This window comes from Cajanus cajan, chromosome 8, assembly GCF_000230855.2.
Source record: "Cajanus cajan strain Asha chromosome 8, NIPB_CcT2T_4, whole genome shotgun sequence".
Lineage (NCBI taxonomy): Eukaryota > Viridiplantae > Streptophyta > Magnoliopsida > Fabales > Fabaceae > Cajanus > Cajanus cajan.
This window is the reverse complement of record NC_138524.1, coordinates 50946531-50961349: the sequence shown is the minus strand read 5'-3', so window position 1 is coordinate 50961349 and position 14819 is coordinate 50946531. Positions and strand designations below refer to the sequence as shown.

The 14819-nt window shown below is 31.3% G+C and overlaps 1 protein-coding gene across 2 annotated transcripts; it reads left to right on the top strand.

Annotated features, from left to right (window-relative positions):
• Positions 1–2358: 2358 nt before the first annotated feature.
• Positions 2359–6213, top strand: LOC109818897 (protein LNK3). Of its 2 annotated transcripts, XM_020384434.3 has the most exons (8): positions 2359–2664; positions 3111–3496; positions 3672–3702; positions 3883–3971; positions 4061–4137; positions 4657–4773; positions 4928–5040; positions 5553–6213. In XM_020384434.3, the coding sequence occupies exons 2-8, from the start codon at positions 3121–3123 to the stop codon at positions 5782–5784; spliced, it is 1035 nt and encodes a 344-aa protein (XP_020240023.1). In that variant the 5' UTR covers positions 2359–2664; positions 3111–3120; the 3' UTR covers positions 5785–6213. The 2 variants fall into 2 exon arrangements, with proteins under 2 accessions (XP_020240023.1, XP_020240025.1); XM_020384436.3 differs by lacking the exon at positions 3672–3702 and having other exon boundaries at positions 2374–2664; positions 3111–3488.
• Positions 6214–14819: the final 8606 nt, after the last annotated feature.

Here is a 14819-nt window from a genome sequence, read left to right as displayed (position 1 = left end):
TCCAGAAAAATTATTAAGTGGAGGCAATAAAATATTTTATAATATTTTTTTATTAAAAATATAATAATTTTTTAAAAAGTATATTTTTGTGATTAAAAATTTAATATATCACCTATTTTTTATAATTAAAATTTTTTTATAAATAGAGTGATAAATTTTTTTTTTCTGTCTGATATTGTATTTAAGTGTGATGTTGCAATTTTTAGTGATTTATTTAATTTTAGAGGAACAAAATGGTATAAAATATTAAGATAAAGATAATATAATTACTATTTATTTTATTTTATATCTCTTCTAAATTTCTATGTTCATTTAAAAAAATATATTTTATGAGAACAATGCCTATTTTTTTTATAAGAGTATATTTTATTTTTATTAAATATGTTTAAGTAAAAAAAAAATAAAAACTTTGTTTAGCAATTACTCTCATTTCTCTTAATTTGGATAATCTCCTACCAACACATAATGTACATATACAAGATCAAAAGGGTTAAAAACTAAAATAAAAATTGGAAAATAACTTGTGTTTTTAAATTAAATTATGACATCTTTAATGAATAAAGGAGTAATAAATCTTTCAGTCAAAAAATAAAATATATTATAATAATAATAATAATAAAATTACGACAATTTTTTCATAAAGTGAAAGAAATTACACTATAGAATAAATATAAATGAAATATTAATGTATTTTAATATATTAGATATAAAAACAATCATCACAAAAAATATTACATTTAATCACATAAAAAAAAGTGTTACTATAGTCTATATTTACACTTTTTTGATGATATATTAACATAATATTTTAACATATTAGATATAAAAATAATCATCGCAAAAATGTTACATATAATTACATAAAAAAAATGTTATTATAATCTATATTTACACTTTTTTAATGATATATTAATATATATTGTATCTATAGTATATGTAAAAATAATTTTTAATAATAAATATCATATCTCTATAATATAATATGTGTGTCATTACTTAAACAATTTTTTTATAATAAATTAAAATATAACTTATATATATATAATTATAAAAAGTAAATTATATATATATATATATATATATATATATATATATAAGTGTAAAATTTCAGTGGGGTACCTGTCCCTACTCTCACATGAATGGATCCGTGCCTGTATTATGGTATAAAATTATTTGAAAAAAATTAATTGAGAAAGTTATGAAAAACATTCTATAAATATATAGTGAATAATATCATGTATTTTTAAGAGGCTTTTATTATTTATTATTTATAAACTTTAACTAATGTATTACATTATTTAAAGTTAAATATTTAAATAATTAGAAAGAAAGAAAGTTTTTAGGTTTAATATTACAATCGTTCAATTTTGATCTTTAAAGTTTTAATTGAATAATTTAGTCTTGCAATTATACAATTTTTGTTTCTAAATTTTTATTTAAATAGTTTTAATTTTTTAAATATCATAATTATACAATTTTAATCACTCAAGTATAACAATTATATAATTTTTAATCTATATAAGTCATATATTTTATAATTCTCATTTAGGTATTAATGATGTGTAATTATTTTTACTAAAATTACTGATTATGTAATTTAAATAAGCAAAAATTTGTATAATTGAGATATTTGATAAACTAAAATTATACAATTGCGATACTTTAAAAATTAAAACTACTTAATTAAAAATTAAAGATCAAAATTACACAACTACAATATTTGATAAATTAAAATTTAAAGGATTAAAATTACACACTACTATATTTAAGGAAAAAAATACATATATAAGTTATATTTCTAGTTTGGTCACTGATTAGGAACCAAATTTTAATAACCCGATAATTAAGTTATATTTTTAAGGATAAAATAAGTTTTAAATCTTATTTGTTAGTCAAAATTGATCATAGTCTGTTTTGATCCACGTGTCTTTTATTAATCTTTTGTGAAACTTAAAATACTAAGACAAGGGACAATACTCACTGATTATAAAAAGTCCAATGGCTAAAATGATTAGTTTTGAAGAATAAAATACTATAGTAATTTTAATCCAAATTTGGAAGAACCAAAACACACGTTACCTTACTTTTAATAATGAACAGTGTGTTCGTACGGGTCAAATAATTTGACAAGGGCCTAGTTGAGAATGTGATCCTTTAAGCATCTAACATGAATCCACAGCGCAGAGATCATAGAAATGGGACATCCTTTTGAGTCCACTAGTGCCAAATGCTTGGATCAGAAATCAAGAAATGGGACCAACTGGCCAATAAGATTTCAGTTTTAGATGGAGAGTTTTAGGCCACAAATCTCATCACCAAAATATTCTCAGCCACAAACTCATAACAAGTATTTTTCTTTTGCCCTTTTCTTTTCACACAACTGTCTGTTATCAGATTAACACTTAGTGGGTCTGCATCTTGGTTTATATAATAATAACTCCTTCTTACAACTATTTGAGCAATATAATATGTGCACTTGACCACCCCAAAACCGCAGCACCCTCAGCAGCATCCTCAGATTTTCAGCTTCCACAACTCAAATTCTAGTGAACCAAGTTTTGTTCATCGCTGACTACTGAATTCTCCATCTGGGTTGGTTTGTTTTCATCAATCAGAAGCTGGGTTCTCTCTCTTTTCTGTAGCTAAGCCTTAGAAACTAGAAAGGTATGTTCTATTATCGTATATGAAGTGTTATTTTTTTTCTTCTAAGGAATGATTTTAAGGAAATTCAACAGTTTTTAAGTTTTTTCTTTTTGGGTGTCGAAAGATATATGGTGTTTTCCCCCTTTCTAGATTTTTGTCCTTTTGTGTTTGTTGAACATTCCGAGGCTTGAATGAGGTGGGGATTTCATTCCTTAATGAGGATATGAGCTTTTATTTTCCTGCTGGAACAGGATTCACTCCTATTAAAAAAAACACATTTTTATTTGAAGGAAAACTCGTACAGAAACTATTGACCTGCATAACTTTCTTGGGCTTGGTTGAATGAAGTTCTGCTTTTGTGTTAATCAAACTGCTTGTTTGTATCTGAGTCAGAGAATTCTGCATATTTCCATTTGATAAGGCCATTCACCACATGCTGATATTGACAAATTTTGAACATTCTGCAGAGTATTTGGCATGGAGTGGTACTATGGATGTGAAAATAGTGGCTTTCTTGTTCCCAATGAGCAAGAAAATTTGGTGGAAAGGCATCCTTCACCAGAAAGATGGTCAGAATGGGGAATAAGTACACCACCCCAAGAGTGTTTGATGATGGACACAAATGAAACAGAGGAAGAATTCAATTTCATTGATGAAAGTTTCAACAATGAAATTGAGTTTGACCATTCTAAATATGATAAAGACCAGTCTAGCAGTTCAAGTGTGTGTGGAGGATTGACTGATCAATCTTTTCAGCAAACAGCACTTTCATGTGATCATCATCATCAGCCTAAGTATCAGCTTCAAGACCTATCAACTTTCGAATGCACCGATGACATTTTCTTGTACAAGCGTAACCTCTGGAACTAAGATACTTGGTTTTATGCCTGTAGGATTATGAAATCATGTAGCAAGTCCAGTACAAATTGAATTGTTCTGTGGTGTTTTTTGCATTCCAAATTTCACCATATTTGTCATAATGATTGGAGCCAATACAGACTAACACAATCATACTTATTTGTTCTCAGAACTCTATAAGCATGAACCTGTTATTGCATGGTAAGGGCTCCCATTTTCTTTAATAATTCAAGTATGGAAATTCTTTTTTCTTAATTTTTCATTAAATATGTAACCCAACATAGACATTCAATACTCACTGGCTTATTACCATAGGCATGAAGTTAATCCAATTCAAACAAATATTTTGTCTTATGGTCTTCACATGGTTCACATATGCAGGGATTCTGTACTTGAAGATTTTCCTTGTGTTGAAAGCCTACACAAATCTTTCTTTTATCCTGAAAACCAGTGCAGCAGCAACACAACTGGTGATTACTATATTTGAGTGTGTGAACAAGTAATTTCAAAAATATCTATAATATGGGTGTACTAATTACAAATTAGTTCTTTCCATCAGGTGGAGTACAGAAAGATTTTGCAGCTTCAGATTTGGTTCCTTGCAACTTGGACTCTAAGGATTGCCTAGATATAGAGGTGACTATTACCTTTTGTCATGTAGTTCAATAGTGTTTCAAAATCGTAAATTTGTAGTAAACATGTAGTCAGCATTGCACTTGTAATCAGACCAAAATTTTCTTGTGTATGTGGCCTCCAAATCGTTTGTTATGCAATAGCATAATTTACATGCATATACTTATTCATGTATTATGGATATCCTTTTTATGTTTAAAAACTTTGCTGTATTTTTAAGTGATTGCTACCTTAAAACTTTTATGCTTGCAGCAATCATGTTATCCGATAATCTCTTTTATTTGATCTTAACAAGTTCACAACATAAAATGGGCAGAAAAAGAGAAGTAAATCTACCAGTAGCGTACAAGTACTTTTTTATGATACTATATTGTGGAGAAATAAGTGAATTGTGATAAATATTTTTTTTATACTAATAGAACAAATTTCCATACAAATTCTAATATGGTAATTGTAAAGTATGCCTTGTGTTCTGCTTTGAAGGCTTACAGTGTAATGTAATCTATTTAATTTCTCTTTAAGGGGCATGCAGTCAAAGTCTTGGACCCTTTTGAGCAGTCTAATGGAGATGACACCATGCTTGAGCAGTTCTCTCTTGAGGAATTTACACTGCAAGATTTTGAGATGATAATTGCACAGGTACTGAGAACTGAAATTATAGGAATATGATTAAATGTAATAATAAGTAGTGCTACTGAAGCATTTTTTGAGTGCGATGAAAAAAGTGTTACTAGCACTTTACATACAATAATACTTTTTGCTGATTTTTATTGTCATTGTCTCACTTGATTAGTTCACTGAGAAGACTCGTATTGGTTTTCGAGATGCCATGTACCGTCTTGCTAGAAATACAAAACAACATGTAGTTGAGGATCTGGATGGAGCTCTTAACAATGAAACCATGAGGTACAATATTTACATATGCTACATTTCTCTTATCTTCTTTTGGCCATTAGTTGCTACATGTTGTGGTGAAACAGTAACTCTCTTTGGTGATTTGGATGACAACATAACTTCTGCTTGGTTTGGCCTGAAACTACTCAACACAAATTGCACTCTAATTCCTTCAATACTTCTTTTACAATCAGCTTAACATTAACTTTTTATTTTGTTTCAGATTATATTGTACTTATTGGTATATTATGAAACAAATATAGTTAGTTCTGTTTTCTAGTTTAGTTTTTTCATATTAACTATTTTGTTTCAGATTATATTGTACTTATTGGTATACTATGAAACAAATATAGTTAGTTCTGTTTTCTAGTTTGGTTTTTTCATATTAACTATTTTTGTTTTTTTGCAACACTCATTGTAACACACTGAGCATTGTTGGTGTTAGACACAAGTCCAAATAATAGTATACAGTTTTGTCTTTCCCCGAACTACTAAAATAATGAAAACCCTTGGTTGAAATGTAGGTCTGAGGTCAAGAAACCAATGGAATCAGAGACCAACAGAGTTGACAGAGCAGTTGCAAGTCTCATGTTCAACAAGATGGAACTTAACATACTAGATCTTCCTCTTACAACTCTAGTAAACTTGAAGCAAGAAGTAACCGGAAGTAAATGTCTTGAAGGAAAAAGATCAAAAGCCTTTGATGTGGAACAAGAATCTCTCTATACACCCGGAAAAGTTACCCACCAATGCTGAGGTTCCAATATTTGAACCAAAGAACCAAGAAGTCACAGAATCATATTGTCCATGCAGCTCCTACAAAGAAGTCATTCATGCTTGAGTTTGGTTAAGTAATGTGATTGTGAGGTGCTTCCTAGTAGCTAAACCAAAAATAATAAAAACCAATTTTCTGTAATTATGCAAAGGAAATTTTGACTATTTTGGCTTCTGTGATCTCCATGTATATGTGCTTTTGCACAAGAATTATTTGTATTATGTAGCTTCTGTCCAAGGGCTAGATGTATGCATTCAGCCCTATTTTGATTTTGATTGGAATGTAAATGGTTGAATTGATCAACTAGCTAGCAAAGATGGGGTCAGTGACTCTGTTGAGTATTCTTAGGTGCTGTACACCTTGATATTTTGATCAACTAGCAGTTAGAAAAGGTGGGGGTTACTTGAGGATTCTTTGTGTTGTACCCTTATATTCTTCTTAGAGTACAATTGTGAATTTATCAACTAGGCAACTAGCTATTAGAAAATCTTGGGCTAGGATTCTTTGGCATCTCGATATTTTTAGTGTAAATGCGAATTTATCAACCGGGGATTACGAGGATTTTCATCATAGGAGTCAAAAAATCAGAAGTGCATTTGAATAAGTGACAAAATTTAGATACATTTTTATATGTATTATGTATTTGTTTTTCGATTTGAATTAGAGATTTATTTAAGTAATATGCATAATAAAAATAAAAATTAAAAGATTACTCAAATTTTTGGAGTGAAACACCAATTTTAATTGTATAGTAATATCAATATTAGTAATTAGTGAGCTGTACTTAAGTTGTCTTCTGCATAAAATTTAAAATAAAAATGCTCTTATGATGTAGTTACTTTTAAGAATTTATTTTCAACATTATATTTTTATAACTTTCAAGTAAGGATATATTTTGAGTTAAAAAGTAAGGATATGTAACATGCATAAAAGGGCAAGATGGAGAATTGGCGTCAAAATTACTAGATGGTCCTTCAGGACGCGTGGCACAAGACCCGGAAAGTAAGGAAACGGTTAGGAGAAGCACACGTGAGCGTAAGGAGAACTTGTATTTGAAGGATTATGATCATGGATGAATGCATGTTGATGGTATGAACCTTCTTTCTAAATATTCCGTCGTTCATTGTTCTTAAAATTGTAACAAACATTGTTCCAAAGTTGCAATTGAATTTCTCTACTATATCACTCTATTTCATTAGTGCTTTCATTACTCTTCATGGATGAGCACACCAGGTTGAAGGAAATTCAAGCTGAAGTGAAAACCCAAGGTAGCGAGATTCAACAATTGTTGGAACGATTTGAATTGCGAGATCGCCAACAACATGAATATAATGATAAAAAAAGAGGCTGGAAATCAAGCTCGACTTGATCAGATCCAAGCCACTTTGGATCGTTTGTTGGTTACAAAAAATGACACTCAGCATCATGAAGAGTCTACGTTGAATGTGGTATTACCTATGACAGACATTTCTCTCGAGTTTCCTCATTTTGATGGTAATTCTTTGGTGCTTGGATGGATCTTCAAGGCAGAAAAGTTTTTCAATTATCACAACACATTAGATGCTTCTAGGGTTGAGATTGCAGCGATGCATTTTGGTGGTGATGTGGTTCCTTGGTTTCAGATATTATAAAGGTTGGCAGTGGTAAATACGTGGGCAGAATTAACTCGTGCTCTTGAATCTCAATTTGGTCCTTCACCATTCGATTGTCTTATGTCAGAATTGTTCAAGCTACAACAATCATGTTCTATTTCAGATTACTATTTGAAATTCATGTCTCTAGCTAATCGGTCATTTAGTCTTAATGATGAAGCACTCCTTAAGTGTTTTTTGAGTGGTTTAAATGCAGATATTAAAATAGATGTTATGGCTTTGTTACTGGCTTCCTTGTTAAGAGTTGTTGCATTGGCAAAACTTTATGAAGATAAATATTGCCCTTCACCAAAACAGGCCCTCAGTAAACCATTTGTTTCAACTTATTATTCTAGAAATGCATCCCAATCATTCCAACCATCTCAAAACTTGAAAGTTAATTCCAAGACAAATCTTCCAGCGTTATTACCTACTCCAACTGGTCCTCCACTTAGAAATGCCAATGTTAAAAGGATTATCCCTGCTGAAATGCAGTTAAGGAGAGATAAGGGACTTTGTTATTTTTGTGATGACAAGTTTACCTTTAATCATAAGTGCCCAAATATATAATATCTGTTTCTCCAATTGGAAGAAAATGATAGAGTTGAATCTGAGACTATAGAGGAAGTGATAGTGACAAATGTTAAAAACACTGTTGTGAAAGATCATCATTTGTCGCTGAATGCTTTGAAAGGTGGAATGGGTGTGGGAACTATTAGGTTCTTAGCCTATATTGATAAACTTCCCATTCAAGTATTGATTGATGGTGGAAGTTTAGATAGTTTTCTGCAACCAAGCGTCGCTAAATTTTTAAAATTACCACTTAACCCAGCTTCTATGTTCAAAGTAATGGCGGGAAATGGGAATTACATGAGTGCTGAAGGAGTGGTCCAACAACTTAATGTGCAAAGGGGACATTCATTTGTGTTACTTGTTTTCTTGTTACCTATATCTGGTGCGGATTTGATTTTAGAAGCTAGTTGGTTAAAAACCACTAGTTCTCACATTGTTGATTTTGAAGCATTACAATTGAAGTTCTTAAAGGATGGAAAATTTATTACATTGTAGGGAGATAAGGATTTGATTCTTGCTTAGGCACAATTACATCATATTAGAAGGATTATACATACCAATTCAATAGCTAAGGTATGTAGTATGAAGTTGGTTGAAGAAAATTCACACTCTTTTCCTTTGTTAGATTTTCTTGCGGACATGGAACCTGAACTAGCTCTTTTACTGCATACTTATGGATCTATTTTTGCTAATCCTACTAGTTTACCACCTCCAAGATCACATGATCATTTTATTCCCTTGTTAGAAGGCTCTAATCCTATGAAAGTTAAGCCTTACAGGTATCCTCATAGTCAAAAAGAAGAAATTGAGATATTGGCGGAGGGAATGTTGAGAGAAGGCATCATTCAGCCTATTAGAAGTCCTTTTTCTTCTCTTATAATCTTGGTTAAGAAAAAGGATGGGTCATGGAGGGTTTGTACTGATGATCGAGCTCTTAATGCAATAACTATCGAGTATAGTTTTCCTATTTCGACAGTCGATGAGTTGATAAATGAGCTATTTGGTGCTTATTATTTTGTGTTAAGTCAGACGAAGAAATTTTCAACAAGGTTTTGAATATGACAAATATAATATGTATTGTTATTTCTAACATGTGTGTTAATGTTTTAGATAAATATAAGAACAGACAAAACTGAAAAAATGAAGTACGTGTTATTACACGTACTATGGTCAAATCAAACGAAGCCTGGTTGAGCTGTACAAAGTATCAGATGATGGTTGATCAAGCATCAAGACTAAGCCTAATCAAAAGCTAAACGAAAATACAACAAATACAAGACAAGGCGTACTACCAGTTGAAGTCTTGAAGTATCAGACGAAAGGCCAAAACAAGTATCAAACAAGGCTAAATCAAGAACAAGACAAAAGTTTGTTAAGCACCAGATGAAGTCCGTACAGACATCAAATGAAACTTAATGGTCAACCAGATGAAGGTCAACAAAGTATTAGACGATGGATAACCCAAGACGAAGAAACGTTCCAAACGGAATTAAAGTCTTCCATCTTCACAACTGACCGGACGGAAGGAAAAGTCAGTCTACTTCTCAAACAGAGACTCAAATTTGAGATGCATTACCAGACGCAGACGAAGAATACTGAAAAGCGTCTAAAGTCCACTATTCACATCTAAAGATATCAAATATTGTCTACACTCATAGAAGAACACACGAAGTCATCAAATTTGTGAGAAGAAAGAATAAAGATAGACAAGCGCGTATCCACAAGTCAAAGCATGCGTGTGTCAGAGAAAGTACACCTACTTTTCAGAAAAAGACAACGCCTCTGCAGCTACAATGACGGAAAGAGAACAAAAATAGCTAGGTTATGATTGAAGTCAGAAATAAAAGTAAACGAACTACACAAAAGACTTCACGTAACACAGATTCAGTAAGCAAACATTTAATGCAAGATCAAATGCATTAAATGAAAGATCTATATGGCCATGAACGAACTACTATCTACGCCAACAGGAAGCTCCGCTCTAACGAACACTTTCAAATTTAAACAACGGGTAGATTTATCACGAGGCTATAAATATCAAGACCTAACAAGAGAAGAAAGGGTGAAGAGAAGCAACGAGCAATAAGCAAAAGCGAACGTAAAAGCAAACTTACATCTCTTCTTGTACAGTCTTATATATTTGTGTAAATCTAAGATAACTTATCTTATTGAGTGTTGAGACTATCCTATCCTCTCTATGAGAGTAATACACACACTCAAAACACATATCTCTATAAAACTAAGGTTGCATACCTTAGCGAGTGTAAAAACCATCCTATCCTCTCTGTGAGAGTTATACACACACTCAAAACATCTATCTGTTGTAAATCCTGAAGAGGCTAGTTGAAAGAATACTTGGTGAACTAGGAGTGGTTGATAATACTTGGGGAACCAGAAATGGTTTAAGAATACTAGCCCTGACGAATGAAGTTGGCGAACCAGGAGTGGTTGATAATACTTGGGGAACCGGAAGTGGTTTAAGAATACTAGCGCTGACGAGTGAAATTAGCGAACCAGAAGTGGTTGATAATACTTGTAATCCGTTGCGATTAGTGGAACCCTTCGGTTGAAGGAGACTGGACATAGCTCAGGTCGAGCGAACCAGTATAAAATTCTTTGCACTATTTATCTATTTCTCAGACGCAATTTTTGTTTAGTTGATATATCATACTGAAAATTTTGTCCACTACTTATTTTTTACTACAACTATCTTTAAACAGAAAATACACTTGCTTAACTTATTATTTTAATAAATATTTTTCTTGTGCAGACGATAAACTCTCAGACGCAAAATAATTTTGTTGAGCCAATCTTGCACAAGTTTTAAAGTGTTCAAACTAATATTTTTACTAGACGAAAAAGAGTCTCTCTGCAAAAACGATTTCAAAATTCTTTCGTTCACTCACACATTCAACCCCCCTTCTGTGTGTTTTTCCTCTAACTTCATTTTTCTAAGCTTGATCTTAGATCTGGTTATCATCAAATCAGATTAAATCCTACAGACATACACAAGACAACTTTTAGAACTCACCAGAGCCATTATGAGTGATTAGTCATGCCCTTTGGCTTGACTAATGCCCCTACTACATTTCAGAGTTTAATAAATGATATTTTTGTCGGCATGTTAAGAAGGTTTGTACTAGTATTTTTTGATGACATTTTGGTGTACAATGCTACTTGGAAGGATCATTTATGTAATTTGGAAATCTTTTTGAGCATTTTGAAGAAATATGAGTTGTTTGCAAGATTTTCTAAATGTTGTTTTGGAGTGACATAGATTGATTACCTTGGGCATACTTTGTCTAGTTCTGGTGTAGCTATGGACAACGCTAAGTTGGAAGAATACAGGCATGGCCTAACATAAAAACCTGAAATAGTTAAGGGGTTTTTTTTAGGCCTCACAGACTATTATAGAAGATTTGTGAAGCAGTATGCTACTATTGCTGCACCATTGACTAAATTACTCAGAAAAGATGTTTTTCTTTGGACTTCAAAAGAAACAAAAGCTTTTGAATAATTAAAGGTAGCTATAACTTCTGCTCCTGTTTTAGCTATTCCTAATTTCAAGGAACCTTTTGTGCTTGAAACAGATGCTTCAGGGACTGGAGTGGGTGCTGCCCTAAGTCAAAATAAGCATCCTATTGCTTATTTTTCAAAGAAAATTTATGTGAGAATGCAAAAACAGTTAGCATATATTAGAGAGTTCTATGCCATCACTAAGGCATTAGCTAAATTCAGGCATTACCTTCTTGGTCATAAATTTATCATTAAGACAGACCAGAAAAGTTTGAAGGAATTGTTGGAGTAGAAGTTGCAAACTCCTGAGCATCAACAATGGTTGCCTAAGTTTTTAGGCTATGATTTTTCCATTCAATACAAACCTGGAAAAGAAAATATTCCTACTAATGCCCTAGAAGTTTTTTTATGGTTTGGTTTGAACCTAACTGTTCCTGGTTGCAACAATTAGTGCAATTAACTCAAACAGATCCTAAATTGTCTAAGATGTACAACGCTTATGTTCAGGGTCAACAATCTAATTATGAGTATAATATCAAAGATGGTGTTATTTTTTGGAAGGGTCATATTGTGGTTCCTAATAATACAAATCTGATAAAGAAAATTCTTATGGAATTTCATGATTCAAAAGTTGGCGGGTATGCTAGTGTCACCAAGACAATGGCCATAATTGGTAATTAGTTTCATTGTACTAACATGCAGCAGGATGTCAGAAAATACATCAGAAAGTGTGCTATCTATCAGTAAGCTAAAGTTGAACATGCATTACCAATGGGATTCTTGCATCCTCTACCTATTCCTCAACAAGTTTGGGATGACATTGCTATGGATTTAATTACTCATCTTCCTTCTTCAAATGGTTATGCAACAATCATGGTTATTGTGGATAGACTATCCAAATTTGCTTATTTTATTCCAATGAGGTCTGATTTTTCTAGCAAATCTGTGGATGAAGCCTTTATTACTCAATTGGTGAAGATATATGGAATACCAAAATCTATTGTTTTAGATAGAGATAGGGTCTTTATTAGTTCATTTTGACAGTACTTGTTTAAATCTTAAGGAACAACATTTTCAATAGGATCTTTTTACCATCCTCAGTTTGATGGTCAAACCGAGAATCTGAATAAGACACTAGAGATGTATTTGAGATGCCATGTATATGAAAATCCCAAGTCTCAAATATTGTTGCAATTAAAAGCAAATTTGTTGAAGTCTCAAAATTATGTGAAGCAGCAAGTGGACAAAAAAAGGAGATCAACTGGATGTAGGAGTTTTTGTTGGTTAAACTACAACTGTACATGCAACAATCTTTAGCATTACGGAAGCATCAAAAATTGGGTCTCAGGTTTTTTGGACCTTTTGAGGTGATTCAAAAGATTGGTTCTATAGCATATAAATTGAAGTTACCAGAGATAGTTAAAATACATCTTATTTTTCACATTTCTTTGCTCAAGAGGTTTCATGGTAAATTACCACAACAGTATGTACCATTACCTCTCACTACTTCAGAATTTGGCCTTACAATTGATCCATGGGCAGTTTTGCAATGTAGAGTGATAACAAGAAACAATAAGAAGGTGTCTCAAGTTTTAATTCAGTGGGAAATTTCAAAACCTAATGATGCTACATGGGAGAATGTTGCCGAGAGAAGAATTCCTATCCTCAGTTCAACCTTGAGGACAAGATTGTTTTTGATGAAAAGGGTAATGTAACATGCATAAAAGGGCAAGATGGAGAATTGACGTCAAAATTACTGGATGGTCTTTTAGGATGCGTGGCACAAGACCCGAAAAGTAAGGAAACGGTTAGGAGAAGCACACGTGAGCGTAAGGAGAACGTGTATTTGAAGGATTATGATCGTGGATGAATGCATGTTGATGATTTGAACCTTCCTTTTGTATATTTCGTCATTCTTTCTTCTCTGGCTTTCTTCCTCCTCTATTGTTCATTTCTTTTTGCCTTCTTCTCTCTATTCAGGTAGACTCAAATAAAGGAGTTTCGTTCGTACGTCGTGAGGATCGTTCAAAGTTGCGTGATTTTTGTTATGTTCATTGTTCTTAAAATTGTAACAAACATTGTTCTAGAGTTGCAATTGAATTTCTCTACTTTATCACTTTGTTTCAAGATACCTTTTGGAACCTCATCTAGCTTAGCAATCAAGTGAAGAGTATCCTTTATCTGAGCATAATAGATCACTTGATTTTAGGTAGCATTTAAGAGAAGGCCAACCACCAAAAAATCTGAAGTGGTGATCTTCTATGCTGGGATAAGAAAAGAAGTAGTACATCTAAAGAGAATAGGACAGAAGAACGATGTGAAATAAATTTACAAAGGCATCAAAGAAAGTAAAATTGTACCTTTTTTACGAGAAGAAAAAACATTTATTGTTATTCAAGACACTTAAAGAAGGGGGCCAATTTTTATTTATTTATTTGTTCTGTAATTATTTGAATGAGGAAAAGATTAAATTATATTGGTGTAACTTTAACAATTATCACACCGTACAATAATTTTTAATTCGATTATGTTTTATCAAAACCCGTCCCTGGATTGAAATTTAGTATTACTTTAAACATGTATGTCAAATTTTGTTAAAATTGAAAAGGTGACCAAACTATTCATATTTTAGTATATTTTTTAAAAACATGTGTTGTGTCAATTTCAATATATATAAATGAGATATTTAATATTTTTTTATCAATATAAAATTTTGTATATATAATCTAAGTAAAATGAAGTTTCATGAATTTTGAAAAGACATCATCGAATTGAAAGATATTGAATGATATAATAATTGTTAAATTACACTAGTGAAATTTGATCTCTCCACTATTTGAATATTTATTTGTTAATAATGATTATTTGATAAATAATGATTTTTATAAATACTTACTATTTTTTTGCATATAAAATTAAGTACCTTAAATTTAAGATAAATTTATTTTTAATCCCTCAAATTTAAAATTAATATTTTTAATCCTTGTAATTTCAAAAACTCTTGTTTTAGTTCTTATATTCAAATTTTGTTAATAAATTTGTCAAATATTATTATATAAAATCTATTTAGTGGTGTCCTTATTAGTAAAAATATCATATTATAAACTCAATTGATACTATATAACTATTTTAATCTATCATTTTTTAGATATGCTATATATGATTTGAGAGACTAAAATAAGATTTTTTTTATAAAAATTATAGGGATTAAAAACAACCATTATAAATTTGAGGAGTCGAATAAATTTACCCTAAATTTAAAAGATTAAAAATATATTTAAATATTTTATTTTCAA

Bases quoted from the DNA above. Each gene is read 5' to 3' on its own strand.
- LOC109818897 (XM_020384434.3), top strand. From the start codon at position 3,121: ATGGAGTGGTACTATGGATGTGAAAATAGTGGCTTTCTTGTTCCCAAT. The intron at 3,972-4,060 runs GTGATTACTATA...TCTTTCCATCAG, and splicing joins GTGCAGCAGCAACACAACTG to GTGGAGTACAGAAAGATTTT. The intron at 4,774-4,927 runs GTACTGAGAACT...TCACTTGATTAG, and splicing joins TTGAGATGATAATTGCACAG to TTCACTGAGAAGACTCGTAT.